General features: G+C 40.6%; 1 protein-coding gene across 1 annotated transcript in view; it reads right to left on the reverse strand.

The window, feature by feature from the left end:
* SLC12A8 (solute carrier family 12 member 8) overlaps nucleotides 1–22,042 on the reverse strand; it is a 185,417-nt gene that overhangs the window by 137,315 nt on the left and 26,060 nt on the right. Inside the window, exons 2-3 of the mRNA XM_069064973.1 lie at nucleotides 14,568–14,714; nucleotides 11,945–12,136 (exon numbers count right to left, since the gene is read on the reverse strand). Of these exons, the coding sequence (XP_068921074.1) occupies nucleotides 11,945–12,136; nucleotides 14,568–14,714 (339 nt within the window). The remainder of the gene's footprint in view (nucleotides 1–11,944; nucleotides 12,137–14,567; nucleotides 14,715–22,042) is intronic.

Raw genomic sequence — 22,042 nt, forward strand, 5'->3', positions numbered from 1 at the left:
GAGAGAGAGAAGGAAGGAGGGAGGGAAGGAGGACAGGGTCAGGGAGAGAGAAAACAAATGCTTGCTAATTGAAAAAGTAAAATTTAATTTCAGAAAACAAATCCTATCTTAGACACTTAATAGCTATGTGACCCTAGGGAAATCACTCAACCTCTCAGGCTCAGTTTCCCCATTGGTAAAATGGTGATAATAATAATAATAGCACCTACCTTAAAGTTTGGTTGTGTAGATTAAGTGAATTAACACATATAAAGGCACTTTGTAAACCTTAAAAACCCTACATAAATATTAGCTGCTATATAGCTTAGTAGAGGATATGACACAAACCAATGACTGTAATATAAGGTAACACTAAATGTATTAGAAATATGAGTACAGTGCTATGTGAGGATGTCTGAGGAAAAGTCTATCAATGGGGATTGGAACGTCAGGGAACCAGGAAAGGCTTTCTTGTTGTTGTTCAGTCATTACAGTCAGTTCTGACTCTTCACTATGCCATTTGGGTTTTCTTGGCAAAGATTGGATTGATTTGCCATTTCCTTCTCCAGCTCATTTTGCAGATGAGAAAAGCAAAGGAAAACAGGGTTAAGTGAAACACAGGGTTACACAGCTAGTAAGTGTCTGAGGTCACATTTTAACTCAGGAACGTAAGCTTTCCTTACTCCAGGGTCTGGCACTCTCTCTACTGCACCACCTAGCTGCCCCTAGAAAGACTTTCTGGAGCTTTTAAAGATGAATAGAACTCTGAATCCAAAGGCATGATCACTGAGGACTAACACTGAGCTCTTGAGACTAGAAACCTGACAATCCATTCCTGTAGCGGACACACACATACACACTCACACACACACTTCTCCAGCACCATGTATTTACCCAGGTCCCTTCCCCTCCCATTCGTCCATATTCACTTTGACCAAAATTTCAACTTTGATCAATTAACTACTTGTCCATATCTCTACCAGTGGGAAGAAAGCACATCTCCCAGTAGTTGCTTCAGCTCACTGTCTGTATCTGAGAAATAGGAAAGGAAATCAGCTAAAGAGATGTTTGGCTTCTTCTCAGGGATGCTGGAGGAATCTAGAACCGGACCAAGAGCACTGATTGTTAAATTTTCAGTAAACACTTTGGAAATCAGAAAATGCTACAAACCAGGGCTTGGTTTATTGTTTTGTTGATTGTCTAGACTTAGGAAAGGGATAGAGAGTTAATAATATATATCAAACTTAAAAGTGTAGCATGTGTACATTTTCCCCTAGGGAAACAATTGCTGAACATTTACCAGGACATTTCTTTTTCTATGCACTTAGCATCATAGGTTTAGAACTGGAAGGAGCCTGAATGATCCATCCTGAAGGAAGGCCATGACTCTGGAGCTGAAAGAAACTTCAGTGTCCATCTAGCCTGACATCCTAATTTTGCAGTTGAGGAAACTGAGGTCAAGGGAGAAGTAATTATACAAGGTCCTACAGAACCAGGATTTGAACCCAGAACCTCTAATCCAAGCTCTCTTTCCGCTGCCCCATGTGCCTGAGTCTGCCTTCCATATTTCAGTAATATAGGTTATTTTCTACTTCCCAGCTACAGTTAATAAAGAATTGGTAGAACGAAATCAGCTTACAGGATCTCCAAATTATAGTAGCACATATAATGGAGTGGGGCAGCTAGGTGGCATTGCGGATAGAATGCAGAGCCTAGAGTCAGGAAGACCTGAGTTCAAATCCAGACTCAAACACTTCCTAGCTGTGTGACTCTGGGCAAGTCACTTCACCCTGTTTGCCTCAGTTTCCTCATCTCAAAAATGAGCTGGAGAAGAAAATGGCAAATCACTCCAGTATGTCTGTCAAGAAAACCCCAAATGGGGTCATGAAGAGTTGGACATGATATTTCTCTTCCCCCCTACCATGTAAGCTTCTTGAGTGCAGGTACTGTATCATTAAAAAACAAACAAATAAACAAAAAAAACCTTTACCCTGGCATTTAAAAGTAGGCCCTTAATGTTTGCTGCAATTTTTATCTCAAGGATCTTCAGGAAAATGAAAGTAAAGAAAGACTTTTAAATATATATGATTTACCTTGATGCAAATGTACCACTCTTTTAGGGTTTTAATACACCCCAGTCTGTCCACAACTATGAAAATAAAATCTCCACTTTTGTCAAACCCTAAAGAGGTAAAGATCTAGGAGCAGCTAAGTGGTGCTTAGTGGATGGGGCACTGGACTTGGAGTCAGAACGACCCTAGTTTGAATCCTGCCTCAATACTAGCTGTGTGAACATGGGCCAGTCACTTAACTTTTCTGTGCCTCAGATTCCTCATCTGTAAAATGGAGATAATAACAGTAAATAGAGACAATAATGCCTCTTGGGTTGTTATGAGGATCAAATGAGTTAAGATACATGAAGTGCTTTGTAAACCTTAAAGTGTTATATCAATTATTGTTATATAGTTATATATATCATATTATGGTATTATTATTATATAGTTATATCAACTATTATTAACTAATTTATTAGTACTGTTTTTTATTGGAGGAGGAAAAATATACCCAGAGAAAATCACATTGATTCTGCTTACATTTTGTAATTGATTCTATTCTCTATCACCCCCAATAAGTTGTAAAATTGATTTTCTCAATCCTAAGGATTCTTGGAGGGTGAGGGGGATGGTAGAAATACCACTGCAATATCTTATTACAAAAAGTATTAAACATTAGTATTATTATTTTTATTTATATATGTTATCATTTTTATAATTTTAAAAGTTTTTCATAAAGCTTGAAAGCATAAGCATTCTTGAAATCCATTCTATCTTTCCCACGCCTGTGCCTTTGTTCACGCTATCCCCCTGTGGGAATAGATTTCCACCTCACTCTCTACCTGTTGAAGGTCCTCCCTTCCTTCAAGGTCAACTCAGTGGCTACATCTTAGCAGCCTTCCATGACCAATGCACTGTCCCTTCTTCAAGCCATAAGTGATCTCTCCTTCCCCCAATCTCTCACAACACATAGCTCAAACCTTATCTTTGCACTTTTTAAAAATGCTACCTAGAATTACAATGATTTTTGTATGTGTTTTCTCCCCTCTCCCAGCCCTGGATTATTAGACTGTAAGCTCCCTGAGAATAAATTTTCTATTGCATGTCTTTGAGGGATCCCTTGCCACTTAGCACATGTAGCACCACATGTAGCACATAGTAATTTCATGAACTGTACTGAATCCTTCATTTGCAACAGGAAAATAAAAATAACAGACTTTTCTTCCTATTTTGTAAGATGAAGAGTCAGAGTGGGGAGAGAATCCCTGAAGATATTACCAAGGTACTATTTCATACAGTAAAAAGTTATCTACTTTCCAAAAGTAACATCTCCCTCCATCTTTTTCCATAATTAAATTTAATTTAGCTTTAAGCCCTATTTAATTTTTGCAACGACAGGCACAACTTTTCTCACATCTTGAGTGCAAAGTTCCCTCAATGCTTCAAGACAGCCATAGGCCCTATACATGTGAATCAACTCCCAGAGAAAAACTCCAGGTTTGTATAGGATTTTTTTTTTCCTGTACTCCAAAGCACTTAAGAAACTTGTTGGATTATGCATTTGGAAAATACTTTAAAGGCAAACAACTCCCAGCATGGGGAAATCATTTCCCAAGAACAGTGGATATAAATACCAGAAATAGGGAAGCTACCAAATGACATCCTGACCCTGGCTCAGAAATTCTCTGGTCCTAAGTATTTTACACAGAAGAAATTTGTGACAAAGATTCAAGCGCATCTGGAAAGAGCCAGTAAGGAAGAAAACAAAACTGCCTAGAAGGCTAATCAGGTTTCCTCCCAGCCTAGAGCTGGCGACTCATAGAAAGTGCTGAAGTCACTAAGCTGCATACCTTCTAACCCTGACATACCTTTACTAGGCCAATAATCAAGATCAAAGAGAGAAGAAAAGGACCCATATATACAAAAATATCTGCAGCAGCTCTTCTTTTTAAAAAAAAAAGTTAGATTTTTATTACTCTTATTATTATCATCATTATCATAATTACTATTGTCACAGAAAATCATACCTGACTAAGAAATATGGAAAGCCATGATTCAGTGGAAATAATACCTTTCTGTAATCAATTGTCCCCAGTGTGGAAGGGATTCCCCCCACACATACTTAATAGTATTTTAATTTCTCCAATTACATGTAGTTTTCAACATTCACTTTTATAAGACTGAGTTCCAAATTTTTTTCTCCCTCCTCAAGACAGCATGCAATGTGATATTGGTTATACATATACAATCATATTAAACATATTTTTACATTAGTCATGTTACGAAAGAAGAATCAGAACAAAAGGGGAAAACCATGAGAAAGAAAAAGAAAAAATTATGCTCTGATATGTATTCAGACTCCGCAGTCCTTTCTCTGGATGCGGATAGCATTTTCCATCTTGAGTCTTTTGGAATTGTCTTAGATCATTGCATTGCTGAGAAGAGTTAAGTCTATCAGAGTTGGTCATCTAGCAATCTTGCTGTTACTGTGTACAATGTTTTGGTTCTGCTCACTTCACTCAGCATCAATTCGTGTAAGTCTTTCCAGGTTTTTCTGAAATCCACAGGCTCATCATTACTTATAGTAATACAATAGTATTGCCATAACATTCATATACCATGACTTGTTCAGTCATTCTCCAATTGATGGGCATCCCCTCAATTTCCAGTTCTTTGCCACCACAAAAGGAGCTAGCAGCACGTTTTTTCTAGTGGCTAAGAGCTAGCAACTAAAGGGGTGCCCATCAATTGGGGAGAAAGGGAATAAAGGATGAAGTAGGAATACAATGGAATATTATTGCCCCTGAAGAATGATAAAATGGACTTTCAAAGAAACCTGGGATGACTTGTATGAACTAATTCAGAATGAAGTGAGTAAAACCATGAAGACAATTTTTACAAAAACAAAAACAGTGTGAAGACAAACAGCTTTGCAAGTATTAAGAACTCCGATCAATGATTAGTCGTGATTCCAGAGAACCTGTGATAAAGCATGTTGCCCACTTCCTGAGAGAGAGATTATGAATTTGAAATGAAGAAAGAGATATAATAAGGTGAATGAAACTATTTTTTAAACACGGTCAATGTGAATTTTTCTTCTTTTTTTGCTAGAACATATATATTTGTTGCTTTTGTTTTTCTTTTTAATTCTGGAGTTCAGGAGGAAGAGAAAATAAATGCTTATTAATTGAAAAATTACACTTTAAAAAGAGAATGTTCTTTTAACTTTATTCTTACTATGCCTATGGGAGCATTTCCACTTCCACATGCACTACCATCTCAATTCTTTGGCTGTTTGGGGTTTTTTCCCTCCCATGAAGGTATTTTCAATGTGTAGCTTCCTCTCTCTGCCCTAGGGAGCCTCTTTACCCTAGAGGGGGCTCTGCTGAACTGGAATGATCCACTAAGGATCGAAACCATCCCTGGGCTCCTGCCAATGATGCTTATTTTGAGGGGTTTGTCTGTTTCCTCCTCAGGGAAGGGAATGGAAAAATGATGACTTTCTATGCCCATCTCACAGCCTGTTTAGTTGTGGAACAGCTGTGAAATATAAAATCACTCGACAATCCCCAGTCTGGCAATAAAGCAGTCGTCATGATTACTGCCATCTCAAATACACTATACCCAAAAGATATTTCTCTGGAAAAAGCAAATGATGCTCTTAAAAGAGAGCAGCAACTCATTTTCTCTCTGTCTCTCTGTGTCTCTCTCTCTCTGTCTCTCTCTCTCTCTCTCTTTCTCTCTGTGTCTCTCTCTGTCTGTCTCTGTCTGTCTCTCTTTCTCATTCTCTTATTTTCTCTGTCTCTCTCTCTCTCTGTGTCTCTCTCTGTCTCTCTTTCCCTCCTTCTCCCTCTCAGAAGTTAGATCAAAATTAAACAGCTCTGGGGTGGCTAGGTGGCACAGTGAATAGAGTACCGACCCTGGAGTCAGGAGGACCTGAGTTCAAATACGGCCTCAGACACAACACAAAAACTAGCCATGTGACCTTGTGCAAGTCACTTAACCCCAATTGCCCTACCTTCTCCCCTCCAAAAAGAAAAAAACAAAAACAAAAAAAAATGACCACAGGGTAGATACCCATTGATTGGGGAATGGGCAACCAAATTGTGACATATTAATGGGTTAGGATACTATTGCACCATAAGAAATGATAAATATATGAATTCAGATAATTATAGGAAGGATTATCTATACTGATACAAAATGAAGAAAGCAAACCAGGAAAATAATATACATAATAATTGTAATGATGTAAATGAAAAGAATACCAAGACAAAACAATGTTGCATGACTGCAATGACCAATAAGAAAAAAACACCTCCCTTCTTTCCTTGGAAGGATAAGAGAGTATGGATAGGTGATGTTGCATAAATACAATCAACTGAGATTGTTACATCACTTAGTTTTGCTAAAATGACTTTTTGTCTCCACTCCCACAGATACCTCCTTGGTGTAGGTTCTCCTCACATCACACCTGGGTTATTTCTAGAAACTGCTAGCTGATCTGCCCCACTCCAAATCACCCTCCACTCAGTCATCAAATTGGTCTTCCTAAGTCTGTTGATGTCACTGACCTCCTCAATAAACTCAGTGGCTCACTATTACCTCTCAGATCAAATAGAACAGGGGAGGAGAGCCTGTGGCCACAAGGCCACATATGGCCTTCTAGGTCCTTGGGTGTGGCCTTTTGATTGAGTCCAAGTTTCACAGAACAAATCCTTTTATTAAGAGGCTTTGTTCTGTGAAGTCTGGATTCAGTCAAAGGGCCCCACTTGAGGACTGAGGGGTTCACATATGGCCTCGAGGCCACAGGTTCCCCATCCCTGAAATAGAAAGCTCTCTAACTGGAATCCAATGCCCTTCATAACCTCCTGACCTTTCCAGTCTTCCTACACCTTACTGCACTTACTCTGCAATCCAGTAACACTATCCTCCTGGCTGTTCATCCCCCCAACTCTAGGGACTTTCACTGGCTGTCCCCCACGCATAAAATCCCTTCAATCCTGGCCTCCTGGCTTCCCTGGCTAAGTCCCAGCTAAAATCCTACCTTCTGCAAGAAGTCTTTCTTGCTCCCCCTCAATACTTGGGGCTTTCCTTTGGGACTGTCTCCAATTTATCCTGCGTGGAGCTTGTTTGTACATAGCTCCTTGCATGTTGTCTCTTTTCCATTAGACCATAAGAGAGCAGGGACCGTCTCATGCCTTTCTTCATATTTTCAGGGCTTAGCACGGGGCCTGGTACACAGCAGGAGCATAACAAATGAGAACTGACTTGTGGACTATGTTACAAAGAAAAGCTTTCTAGGGGAACAAGAGAAAATGCACAGGTGTATCTTGAGATGAAAATGTTAAAAACAAATGTCGATAAAACTTTTTTTTTTTAACTAGTTACTAGGGGCAGAACCAAGATGGTGGAGTAGAAACAGGAAATTCTGTGACCTTCCCCCACAACCACCTCAAATATCTATGAAATATGACTTTAAACAAATTTTAGAGCTATAGAACGCACAAAGTGACAAAGAGAAACAAATCTCCCACTGAAGGCAGCCTGGAAGGCCAACAGGAAGGGTTGATTGCAGACCGCTGGGAGCCAAGTGCAGTACTGCATGAGCCATATGGTTTTAGCTCCAGGGAGGCAGCTGCAGCCAGAGCAGATTCAGGAGAGTGAATCACTAGCAGCTAGGTCAGTTTCCAGACTTTTCAACCCATAAACACCAAAAAGAAAGTAAAAGGTCAGTGTGGAACTCTGTTAGAAAGGAAGGGCATGGTCCGGCTCCTGCCCCTGGGGTGAGAGGTGTTAGAGGCACGGTGCCTGGGGCTGCAGCATCTGCCATGTGGCTGCCTCAAGAACCCCTGGCCTTCAGATCGTAGGGGGACCAAGCAACCATTCAGAGGGGCTTTGACCTGCTTGGATCTGGGTCGCTTTCTTGGGCAGTAGTCCTGGGGTGAGAAATGCCAGTTTGCCAGCGTAGAGAGGGTGCTCTCCTCAGACCTATGACAACATTTGCAAAAACACCAGTGATTTGGGACAAAGCTCTCCTCTATGGAAGCAGAGTTCTACCATGGCAAAAAGCTCAAAAGTCAAGTAATTGACTGGCAATATGAACAAGCAAAGGAAGCACAAACAGACCAGAGAATCCTTTTTTGAGGACAAAAAGGATCAAAGCATGGAATGGAAGGAAGAAAACGAAGTCAGAATTCCAACATCAAAAGCTTCCAAGAAAAATATGAATTGATTACAGGCCATGGAGGAGCTCAAGAAGGATTTTGAAAATCAAGTAAGAGAAGTGGAGGAAAAACTGGGAAGAAAAATGAGAATGATGCAAGAAAATCATGAAAAGAGAGTCAACAATCTAACTGAAGAAAATAACACCTTGAAAAACAGACTAGCTCAAATGGCAAAAGAGTCCCAAAAAGCCAGTGAGGAGAAGAATGCCTTGAAAAACCAAATTTGCTAGATGGAAAAGGAATTTCAAAAACTCACTGAAGAGAATAATTCCTTCAAAATTAGATTGGAACAAATGGAAGCTAATGGCTTTATGAAAAATATACTATTAAGCAGATCCAAACAAATGAAAAAATAGAAGGCAATGTGAAATATCTCATTGGAAAAACCACTGACCTGGAAAATAGATCCAGGAGAGATAATTTAAAAATTATTGGACTATCTGAAAGCCATGATCAGAAAAATAATCTAGAAATCTCCCTTCAAGAAATTCTCACGGAAAATTACCCTGATATTTTAGAACCAGAGGGCAAAATAGAAATTGAAAGAAATAACCAATAACCTCTTGAAAAGATCCCAAAAAGAAACTCCTAGGAATGTTATAGTCAAATTCCAGAGTTCCCAGGTCAAGGAGAAAATATTACAAGCAGCCAAGAAGAAACAATTTGAGTACTGTGGAAACACAATCAGGATAACACAAGATCTAGCAGCCTCTACATTAAGGGATCAAAGGGCTTGGAGTATGATATTCTGGAGGTCAAAGGAGCTGGGATTAAAACCAATAATCACCTACCCAGCAAAATTGAGTATCATGTTTCAGGGGAAAATATGGTCATTCAATGAAATAGGGGACTTTCAAGCATTCTTGCTGAAAAAACCAGAGTTGAATAGAAAATTTGACATTCAGATACAAGAAGCAAGAGAAGCATGAGGTAAACAGGAAAAAGAAATCATAAGGAACTTATCAAAGTTGAACTATTTACATTCCTACATGGTAAAACGATCATTGTAACTCATGAGATTTTCTCAGTATAAGGATAGTTGAAGGGAATATATGTATGTGTGTATGTGTGTGTGTGTACACACACACATACACATATATACATACATACATGTCTATATGGGAGGGTATATGGGCGTATGAAATCATGTGTGAGTGTGTGTATATATGTGTACAGGTATACATATACAGAGGGCACAGGATCAGTTGAATAGGAAGGGATGATATCTAAAAAATAAAATTAGGAGATGAGAGAAGAATATAATGAGAGGAGATAGGGAGAGATAGAATAGGGTAAATTATCTCATATAAAAGAAGCAAGAGAAAACTGTTACAATGGAGTGGAAGAACAGGAAGGCAAAAGGGAAAGGGTCAGCCTTACTCTCATTGAATTTGGCTTCAGGAAGGAATAACACACACCAAATTGAGTATCTATCCTACAGGAAAGTAGGGGGCAATGGGACAAGAAGGGGGATGATAGAAGGGAGGGCAGATTGGGTGGGGGAGGTAGTTAGAAGCACACACTTTTGAAAAGAGACAGAGTCAAAGTAGAAAATAGAATAATTTTCGGGATCGGATAGAGGGAAATATAATCATTCTTTCACAATATATCTACTATGAAAATGTTCTGCATAACTACACATGTATAGCCTATATTGAATCACTTCTCCTCCCAGTAGGGGTGAGTGATGAGGGAAGAAGGGAAGTAATCTGGAAATCAAAGTTTTAAAATCAAATGTTAAAATATATATATATATATATATATATATATATATTTTTTTTTTTTTTTTAACATGCAACTGGGAAATAAGATATACAGGCATTGGGATACAGAAATCCATCTTGCCCTACTAGAAAGCCAGAGGGAGGATGGGGGAGGATATAAGAGAGAGCAGATTAGGGGAAGTGGTATTCAGTAGGATCACTATTTTGGGGTGGGGGTAGGGGAAAGACAGGGAGAAAATTTGTAACTCAAAAAAAAATAAAAATAAAAATATGACTAAAAAATTAATTACTAGGCTAGATGAAATTACAGGGGACTGGCAGAACTAAGGAAGATAATCAGTGTTGTAAATGGACATTCAGCTAAACAAGGTTATATATCAGTATTTTAACACTGGGTGGGAACTGGATTTAATGACAGATAAAGGTGGATGAGGCAATTACATAATTATGTTTTGTGGGTTTGGTTTTGTTTTTTGCTAGACCTGTGATTTTATCAGTGTAGGGAGCTCTCCCCCTCCTACCCCTTCTGCTCCCCCTCCCCAGCTTCTTCTACCAGTGTATGTTATATGTCAGTGCCTTTCTCTGAGACTTAGAGTTGCCAGAGGCACTGATTCACAGTGTCACACAGCTAGTATGTATTAGAGGCAGCATTTGAACCCAGGCCTTCCTGACTCTGAGGCAGGTCACCACCCAGAGTTACACATATATGTGTGTGCATGTGTGTATGTGTGTATTTATATTTATATGTGTGTGAAAATATTATGTGTGTGTTCTGTGTATATATATATATAATGTATATGTGTATGTATGTATGTATATGTTATAAATACAGAAATAGTCATAAGATCACAAGACCATAAGCTTATAGTTGTAAGGGACCTAAGAAGCGATCTAATCCAAACTCTTCATTTTAAAGATGAAGAAATGAGTCCAAACTCATTTGTACAAAAATATTTACAGCAGCTCTTTTTGTGGTGGCAAAAATTTGGAAACTAAGAGAAGTTCTTATCAATTGGAGAATGGCTAAACAAGTTGTGGTAAATGAAGGTGATGGTATATGACTGTGCTGTAAGAAATTAATGAAGGGGATGGTTTCAGAGAAACATGGGAGGACTTGTATGAACTGATGCAAAGTGAAATGAACAGAACCAGGAGAAAAATGCATATAATGACAACAGTCATATATGCAAAGACATATAATTTTGAAACACTTAAGAACTCTGATCAATACAATGACAACAACAGTTCCAAAGGATTCATGATGAGATACACAATTTACCTCCAGATAGAGAAATGATGGACTCAGAGTACAAATTGAAACATATTTTCTTCACTTTCTTTCTTTCCCTTTTTTTTTTTTGCATATGACTAATGTGGGAATTATTTTTCTTGACTATACATATTTGTAATGATTTTGTTTTTCTTGCCTTCTCAAGAAAAGAAGGTAAGGAGAGAATTCTAAACTGAAAATTTAATTTAATTTAATTTAAAAAAAAGAAATGTATCCCAAAAAATGAAATGACTTTACAAGTTCACTGAGCTAGTACTAGTAGAGCTGGAATTCAAAGCTAGGTCCTCTGACTTAAAGGCCAGCTCTTTTTCCATTGTACGATGCACTTTGCAAGTGACCCTCCCATCCCCAGCCCGAATCAAGTCAAAAGAGAGCATGTACTATCACTCCCATGATAAGCTGTCCCAGATTGCTGATTGGCAGTGGAAAGAGTACTTGGCTGGGAGTCAAGAGAGCTGGGTTGGAATCCTGACTCCTTTACTTACTATCTACAGGACCTTGGGATTCATCTCTCTAGAAGCATATACCTACTATATATCCAGGGCTGTGCTATCTATGTGTCCGCAAGACCCTGGGAGCATTGCCCTAAAAACCCTGTGTTATCCATCTGTTATAAAAAGAACCGCAGCCCCTTCTGAGCCCAAGAAAACCAGGGCGACAAGTGCTCACCTGACCAAACACATACAACAGGCCAAAAGTGCCTCCGAGCTTCATACCAAGGACAGAAGAGATCATGGAGTAGATACCCCCACTCCCGACGGTGCACCTCTCTGCAATACCAATGCCAGACAGGACAGTCACCAGGGCAACGAGGATGATGAAGGAGACCAGGACCATGCCCATGAGCACCCCGGTGTTCCCCTACAATGGAGCAACAAGGTGGGAATTAGGGATGACAAGACTAGAGCTGGCCTAGTGGATTCTATTCACATCCCCTGTGGATGCTACTCTGCCAGGCACCATGCCCCTTTCCAACACAGTGGTACAGATAGTGCAGGGCACCTCTCAGACCCCCAGCCTTCTCATGGGCAGTTCAGCAATGTAATAAACACTCTCCTCTCAACAGCCCCCCCCCCCCACCCCACCTTACCTCAAATAGTATCACTCCCATGATAAGCTGTCCCAGATTGCTGATTGGCAGTGGAAAGAGTACTTGGCTGGGAGTCAAGAGAGCTGGGTTGGAATCCTGACTCCTTTACTTACTATCTACAGGAACTTGGGATTCATCTCTCTAGAAGTAAGTGAATGAATGATTCATGAAGACCATTCCAGTTCTTACACACACACACACACACACACACACCATCCCCCTCATTTAACACACAAAGAGGACCCTTTGTTCTCTCCCTTGGCTCCAGTTCTGAATCAGCTTTGCCCTCAGGGTTCCCTAACCTTTAGTCAAGGACCTGTTTGGTGTGGGGTGAGGTGGGGTGAACCTGGAAAGGGAGAGAAAGTTGAATCCAGATTCCTGGGTCCCTCAGAGGTTACTTACTGGATTACTCTTCGCCCTCCTCCCCTGGCTGATGAATCACCTCCTGGGGTTTCCCCCTCCCTCACCACTGACACCCCTCCATATGAATTCTCTCTCAACTCCTACATACATTCAATTCAAATGACTTCCTGCAGGGCTTCCTGCCCAGGTTCAAGGTTAACAGGACAATAGCTCAGCCTCCCCCCTCCCCACCCTTACCCCCCTCACAGCTCTGCTTCTGCTTCCTTCCACTAGTATAGACAACTGGGATTTACCAGGCACTTGATGGAAATCATCTCATTTGCCTTTCACCACTCTGTGAGTGAGTCAGTGTGAATATTATTGTCCTCCTTTTACAGATGAGGCTCAGGGAGGCTAAGTCATTTGTTCAAAGTAGACACAGCTAGGCAGTGGCAGACAGAATCTGAACCCAGGACCTTTAGTTTTAAATCTCTATTACCCAACACCACACAGATTTATGGTGTAGCTAGAGCAACTGTGTCAAACTCAAAGAGAATTGGGGGCCCCTAAATCACATACAAGGATCCCCATAGACTGCGGAGGGGCAGTTAGGTGGTGCAGTGGATAGAGCACAGGGCCTGGAGTCAGGAAGACCTGAGTTCAAATTTGATCTCATACACTTTCTAGCTGTGTGACCCTGGGTAAGTCACTTAACCCTGTTTGCCTCAGTTTCCTCATCTGTAAAATGAGTTAGAGAAGAAAATGGCAAACCTCTCTATTATCTTTGCAAAGAAATCCCAAACGGGGTCACAAAGAGTGGGACACAACTAATCAACGAAGCAGACTGCCTATTGACTTAGAAAATCACATATTAGCATTATCTATGTTCAGTTGTATTTTTATTTATTTTGTTAAATATTTCCCAATTGCTTTTGTATGTAGGTTAGGATGCACCTGGGAGTGCTGGGGGCCCTAAATGCTGCCCAGGGGCCTTGTGTCTGACACCCCTGGTGCATAGGGAAGAGCATCGAATTGATTCAAATCCAAGAAGTGGCTATTCTCATGCAGTGTTGCTGGTTTTGATGGGGTACCTGGGGTCTAGATCAATTTGTGAAACCAACTAGTAAAACCAGTCTGTTCGGTTGTAACTGAAATTTGTCCTTTCCCATCCTTGAGCTCTGCCCTTTCTCCCTATCCCACACTCCACCTAGGCAACACCCTGTGACCCCTTTGTTCTTACTTAATGTCTTCATTTCTTCTGGGCCTGGCCCACACCCTCCTTTATTCTTGCCTTTTGTCTCCTTAAGGACCTGGCCCAAATCTTATCTAAACTATCTGTACACATGCTCCTCTGGGTCAGCTCTGACCTTTGTCTATGCACTGAGGCCCCTCCGGTCTGCTCAGCCATGACAATGGCAGCCCTACCCTTTAAAGGTAAAAGTATGTACCCCTCTCACTTGCAGGTCCCCTAAAGGACTCTTGCCCGCTTCTCATGGAAGCATAACAATAAACTTCTACAACTCTCACTCCAATTAAGCCTGAGACCTTGAATTCTTTCCAGACGATATTTCAGGTTTTCTGGTCTTAGATAAGATCAGAATTCCTGCTGAACCTATTGGGATCCCGTCCCCCATCAGTTTCACATGCTTGCTTCTCACTCAGTGCTGATAGAATATCTATTTCTCTCCGATCTCTCTGCACCAGGAAGAGCTTTCTGAGTTGGAGAGTCGCCTGAGAACAGGCCCCAGGTGCAGGTCATTGGCTTTCTGTTGCACCCACACCATGACATGTAGAACTGGGACATCGGGGGTAGGGAGCAATCAGGCCCAGAGAGGCTCCCAGACCTCACCCACGACTCACCACCAGCCAGCCAGTCCTGAGGAAAAGGACAACGCCAAAGATGTTGATCATACAGGATGTGAACACACCATCCCACGTCCCAAAAAGCACTGGCTCCCAAACGAACAGTTGGATCTTCCACCAGGGCTGGGGCTGGGCCAGGGAATCCTGAGGAGCAAAGCAAATGTATGTTAATGCATTACATCAGCAGGAGCAGCTGAGAAGGAAAAAATAGAGGAAAGGGAAAGGAAAGCGAAAGAAGGGGAGGAGGAGGAGGAATAAGAGAGGAGAATGAATCAATATAGTGGATAGAGTACCAGCCCTGGAGTCAGGTGGACCTGAGTTCAAATATGACTTCAGATCCTTACTAGCTGTGTGACCCTGGGCAAGTCACTTAACCCCAATCCCCCTCCCCCCAAAAAAATAATAATAAAAATTTAACAATTAGTTTTTAGGAGCCAGTTCAAGCTGACTCCATAACTATCCTGACTCCACCTGACCACATCAGCTCATGCTGTGTAATTCCTGTCCACATCTTTTCAGTTCCTCTAAAGAGGCTCCATTCAATGTTGGAACCATTTTTGGTTCTCCTATTATCTCTTGAATATCAGTATAGTCTTGTATTGGCCAAATGTTATCCTTCCATTCTCCCTACACAATATTAAAATAGTAAGAACAGCTTAGAAATATTGAAAATGATGCTAGGAAAATTATATTCTGGAGTGTATGCCCATAAAAGATCATTTAGGAGGAGAAAGGATAACTTGAAATGGGACCATTTGATCTTCTCATTTCCTACCTAATCAGGTGAACATTGTCTCCCTTTATTGATGCTACCATTTTGTAACCAGGCTAGAACATTGTGCTCAGTTGTTGGACAGCAGAATCTCACTATAGGGGTCTTTTAATCCTCTACAATAAATCACTGGAGAGGACCAGAATGAATTGTTTTTCCAAACTAATGATACAGGTAAAAGTTAAGTTCTGAAATGACAAGTCCATAGGCCCCCTTGCAGGGGAGCTGACAGCCATAGATGAGGGCCCTTGAACTAAAGTTAAAGACTCAGGACTCTTAAGAAAATGAATCCTTGCTGGAGAAAGGGGGTGCTCTGATAGAGAAATCACACTGGACCCCAGTTTTCCTTCCTTACTCTTTTTTTTTTCTTTTTGGAGGGCAATTGGGGCTAAGTAACTTGCCCAAGGTCACACGGCTAACATTTTTGTGTTAAGTGTCTGAAACAGGATCCAAACTCAGGTCCTCCTGACCCCAGGGCCAGTGCTCTACTCTTTCCTTACTCTTAAATAATAAAATCGTGGAACGGGTTAATCAAGGAAATCAATGTCCAATTTAGCTTGTCTGCATTTGTCCGTACATAGCTGTTTGCATGTTGTCTCTCTCATCAAACTGTTACCTCCTTGGCAGGGACTATTTTTTGCCTTTGTTAAGCTCACACTTAGCACAGGGCCTGGAACATAGTAGAAGTTAATAAATGCTTATTGATTTGACTTGACTTGGCTTGCCTGGGCGTGACTAAACCATCCAAGCCAGAGACTGGTAGACCATTTATTGCCCTGTCTGATCCTCATGAGAGTCAAGTTCTCATATCCAACTCAGAATCTTCTATTTTAATTTGGGCTCATTTCCACTAGTTTGGTGATCTTTCAATACAAATATGAAAGACACTAGCCCCACAAGCCAATATTCTGTCTGATATGACCCACGGGATTTGTTGTGAATGGCCATCATCAGGTGAGAAATGACTCCATTCCAATCAGTTATTAATCATTTTGATTTGATTCTATAAGGGTAATTATCACAAGTTCTGTATATCAGGCCCCAGAGCTGTGAGCTGCAGATTGTCATCATAGGAAGCTAGCTAGAGGCCCTCCACCCTTGTTTTTCCTTGTCATGGTGCCCAAGCCCATTGTGGAAGAGGTGACTCAACTACATGGAAAATCCCCCACTTATTTTTGTACCTCCGGACCACTGTCTCTTGTCCAGTGTGACCAGTTAACCATCTTATGATCCCTTAGACAGTGGAGATGCTCCACACTTTACCCAACCTGAGACCCCACCCCCCATCCCTGACATACCACTTCTAGCTGATGCATCATTTTTGTCCCTCAAAGCAAAGTCTATCAGTCAATGGGATTCTACACTTTGTAAAGCCCCTCTAGAATGTTCAAGTATCAAATCTGGTATCAAGTCTTATAAAAATAAGGCCCTGAAATAAGGTGGGGGGCATCTCAGATCGTGAGGATCTTCATTAGAGGGGACCATGGACACCTTAATAAAGTGCCAATGGCTCAGAGCTCTGCCTCAGTGGGTTTAGTTTTGTTTTTGTTTGTTTTTTGCAGAATGGCAATTATAATCCCCACAGTTATCTTTAATCTCAAAAGCTTCAAGGGGTTCCCCAAACCACCCCTCAATTTCTTTAATGATCTATTACCACTTAACTAACCCAAAGTAGTACAATCCTTTTATTTGTCCTAAATTTACCTCTTTCAAACTGCAGTTTAGTTTTAACTGACATTGGTACAGTCACACACATTCACACATATATATAAAATATATACATCAACATATGCACACATATAGTTTTTGTGTCTATATATATGTGTGTGTGTGTGGGTATTTAAGAAGCCATTTTTCCAAATTAAAGGCTCTTGACTTTTTATAGACTGTCATTTTCATCTCCTTGATAATGAGGTGTCCCAAAAGCTTTAGTGCAGTTTTAAGCTTTAATAACTTCAAAAGTATAAATGCTACAAACTTACAAAAAATCATTTGAAAGTTTAATTATGTGCATTTATTTTATACTTACATTGTCATACTTTACACTTATTACCTACCTCAGTTTTGTGAATTTTGAATAATAAATTTTGAACTTAATTTTAACAAGACAAAGCACACTGTCATTATGATACATTAAATGTATGACTATTTCTGGATGACACTTTCTCAGACTTCTTGGTTCCTTTTGCCACCTCAGTCACTTGATCTATCTCCGTTAGACTTTTTCTTATGGGATCACATTAAAAAATTAATGTATGGGGCAGCTAAGTGGCTCAGTGAATAGAGCACCGGCCTGGGAGTCAGGAGGACATGAGTTCAAATCTGACCTCAGACACTTGACACACTTACTAGCCAAGTGACCTTGGGCAAGTCACTTAACCCCAACTGCCCTGCCCTCCCCCCTCGAAAAAGCAAAAAAAAAAATTTAATGTATGCATCAAAACCTTATTCTTTGGATGATCTTAAGGCATGAGTTATAAATGCAATCCTTTTGGTCACTGAAGAGTTTTTACCAAGTTCAAAAATTGACTAGAATGATGTATAGCATAAGGCAGTGCTTATGTTGAACCGTAATAAAGAACATATTAGTATTTTAAAATCATAAATTATCAACTTTTCAAATGTTGTTTTTTTCTAAGTTTATAGAATGTATCCTTCTGAAGTTATTAAAGCTGAATAGTACGATTAGACTTCTGGAAAACCTTGTAGAATCCTTGAGTTTAGAGCTGGAAGAAAAATTTGGAAACCATATGGATCAGCCTTCCTTCTCACTCTACAGATGAGGAAACTGGGGCCCAAAGAAGGAAAGGGATTTTTTGAAGGTTATCAAGGTAATAAAGAAGCTGAGACAAAATTTAAGTCCTGGGTTATTTCATTACAAAACCCAGTGCCCTTCTCTTTTTAGACCAGAGCTCAGGAGCATTTCATGGAAACTTGAAAAAAGCAAATTTAAGCCATATTAACGTGCTTTACCTAGTGGTGCACAAACTCAGGAATCTTATTATCTGAAGAGGAGGTACAAGCTGAAAAATATGAATAAGTTTGAGAAGGATTTGGGTAAAGTTATTGGATCATAGATTTAGAGGTAGAGGTCAATTTTGAGGTCAACTGGTCCATTCCCCTTGTTTGGCATGTTAGAAAATGGAGGCCCAAAAATGTCCAATGGACTTGCTCAGGTCACAGAGCGGTTAAGTGGCGGACACACTAACTCTCAGCCATCTAACTCCAAATGTAGGATTCTTTCACTCTTCTGGAGTGGACTGTGTATCCATGCTTCATGTATGGGCAAACATAGGGCAATCTAGGCCTGCCCCAAGCTCAGACTTGATCTGACTTTTGACTTGAAACTATCTTCAGTTCAGTTCACTTCTTACTGAGCTCCTAAATTGTGACAAACCAAGACATAGGATTAAAAAAGTATATAACACTATGCTTTCTCCAGAGGATTCTAACCTTTAGGTGAGAATATAGCATGGTACAAGACACCTGGCTCAGGGTTTGAGACCTGGCTCAGGGGTTCTTAACCTGGAGTCTTTGAACTTCGTTTATAGAGCAAGAGTACTATATTTCAATATAATTGGTTTCCTTTGTAATCCTCTCTCTGCCTGCCTCAGTTTCCTCATCTGTAAAAATGGAGGTTATAATAACACCTACCTCCCAGGGTCATTGTGAGAATAAATAAGATCATATTTGTAGAGAAATTTGTAAATCTAAAAGCACTATATGCAGCTAGGTGGTACCATAGTGCACAGAATGAAGAACATTCATCTTCCTGAGTTCAAATTTGGTCTCAGACACTAGCTGTGTGACTGAGCAAGTCACTTAACCCTATTTGCCTCAGTTCCCTCATCTGCAAAATGAGTTGGAGAAGGAAAAGGCAAACCACTCCAGTATCTGTACCAGGAAAACCCCAAAGAGGATCACGAAGAGTTGGATAAATTGAAAAATGACTGAACTGAACAAAGCACTATATCAATATTAGCTATTATTATTGTTAATAATAATAATCCGTGTCTTTATGCATTTAAAAACCTTTCCCTGAGAAGGGGTCCTACACTAGGCTGCCCAAAAGGTTCATTACACAAAACAGGTTAAGAATCCCTGAACCAGCCCAACCCTTTACAACTAAAGAAACAGAGACTTGGGAAGATGAACTGACTTCTCTAGCTCCTCACAGCTTTTTTTTTTATCCCCAGCATTTGGTATAATGCTTGATATATACTAAGTCCTCAATAAATGTTTGTTTGTTGATTGATTACAGCAGTTAATACTAGAATCCATATACCTCCTCATTTTGACTCTAAGGCTCTTTGTTCTCATTAGAGAAACTATTTTCCATGATGTACACATGTACAGATCTTCAAGAAGACATCACAAGATGGGCAAACAATTCTTGGAATTTATACTTATATTTTGATACTGCAAGGAACCCATTGTCTCATTAGGGTGGTTATGATCTCCACTACAGACAGCAACTGTTCTGAACTTAGGCCAGACTCTTGATAGTTTATATTTGACACTGAAATGAAATTAGACACTCCAAGGGTACTCAACAGTTAACAAAAGGAGATTTACACAGCCATAGGAAAAATATATTCAGCAAAGATCTGCACTGAGGACAACCCAAGTTGATTTAGCAAAGTGAAATTCCCCTGCTTCTGAGTGGCCATCATGGTACCCTAGCCCAGCATCAGAAAGTACCTGGAACTATTCCTTGCTGTTTTGTACTCAGGCAACTTCGAAGTGGTGCCATGATGTCAACAGCCAGAGCCATGAATGCCTTGAGTCAATCAAGGATGGTTCCAAGGAAAAACCTAGCCTAACTTGGGGAAAAGCTGTAAGGTTAGGGAGGGAAGATGTTAAGATGGCTCCCACCACAGCAATCATTTTCATAATGTGTGACTCCCTCTAAGGTTATTTTCTGTCTATTCTGTATATATCTTATATGTAGCTATTTATATACATGCTGTCTTCCCTATTGGAATATAAGTTCCTCGGGGGCAGGAAATGTTTTTATTTAGCATAGTGTCTGGCACATAGTAGGTGCTTTTAAAAATATTTGTAAATTGGTTGTCCCTGTGTTTCTATCAGTTCCCCTTAGAGATCTAAGCAAGCCCCTGAGGAAGATCATCTTCCTCAGAGATATAACCCTAGCCAACCATCCATCATCCCTCCCTCTCACCACTTCATTTTTCAGTCATGCGTGCCCTTGTAGATGTCTGTTGGAAAGCCCTAGTTAATACCTCTGCTCCTCACACAAAGGAAGTCAGACTGACAAGACTTTCAGGGATTGTTTCTACACTTCAGCACCTAGCACAGTACTCTGTACATTGCAGGCAAGCAATAAATGTGCAGTGAATTTAAAGTTTCTGCTGCCAGGAGCCAAGGGGTGGATCAAGTCTTCCATAACCTCTCCAGCCACTCCTAATGTGGTGCAGCCTGCCGCCTTCTGGAATTCCTCTCTCACCACTGGGGAATCCCTACCCTGGCTCTGGCTGATGGAGGAAGAAACCTGGTGAGAACAAATGGCTGGACTGAGGTCAAGGGAGGCCAAAGCAGAGGAAGGACCCTCCCTTCCAGACAAAGTACACACAGGAAAACTCCTTATACTTAGAGTATGCAGACAGAGGCATTCAACTTGCTTTCTCAAAGTTAATAACTTAATTATTAATAAGACTTGAAAGGAGTGTTCCAAAGCTGTTCCTGCTGCCGAATTGAGATTCAATGGGTCAACCTGGAGAGCCCAGATGTCTCGGCTCTGTTGCTTAGGTAGAGGATAGAGAAGAGAGGGATGGTGTCCCTGTTAATTGTGGCCATGGGCTACATACAACATGAACCTAGGCCTAGATGAGAGACTTAAAGTACATACAATGATATTTTCATGGGAATGGGGGGGGGGGAGAACATAAATAAAAGAGCAGAGAGGAAGGAAACAAGAATTTATTGAGCACATTTATTAGGCAGGCTGCTAATATCAAATATTCTCATTTAGTCCTCACAGCAACCCTGGGAGCTAGGTGCTATCATAATCCCATTTTACAGTTGAGGAAACTGAGGTGAGGTGGCTTGCCCAGGTTTACACAGCTGGGAAGTATCTGAAGCCTCGGGTCTCACCAGTCCAGGTCCAGTGCACCATCCGCTGGGGCCACCTAGTTGCATGTAGGCAGTTCGAGGAAAAAGGTTCTTGCTTACCATGTATTTTTCATTTTGACACCAATTTGACAATTTGTTTTCTTCATTTATAAAATATTCCCACTAAAAATCTTGTTTCTTTGCACAGGGCAGAAAGGAGAAGCTCCCAATCATGAGGACAGAACCAGCCTGAGCATGGCTTCCTCTTTATCTAAGTCCTCTCCTGGGTGCAGGATCACATCAGCCAGGAACTCACCCTTCTGCCCTTAGGGATCCTCTGACTGGAGGGCAGAGAGCTCCTCCCAGAACCTCCTTAAAGGAGGCCACTTGCTGAATTCCTCTAGACCACCTATCTTCCCTATTCCCACCCCTCCTTTTTAGCTTCTTCTTGTGTATAGTCCTCTCCTATTAGATTGTAAGCCCTGGAGGGCAGGCACTGTCTTTTTTTTTTTAATTTGTATTCCCAGTTCTTTCTATAGTGGCAGGAACATGTTGTTATTGTTCAGTCATTTTTTAGTGATGTCTGATTCTTCCTCACCCCATTTAGTGTTTTCTTGGCAAAAATACT

Source organism: Petaurus breviceps, unplaced genomic scaffold, assembly GCF_028583685.1.
Source record: "Petaurus breviceps papuanus isolate PSGF00001 unplaced genomic scaffold, PetGlider_PUasm1.0 90654, whole genome shotgun sequence".
NCBI classification, from domain to species: Eukaryota; Metazoa; Chordata; class Mammalia; order Diprotodontia; family Petauridae; genus Petaurus; species Petaurus breviceps.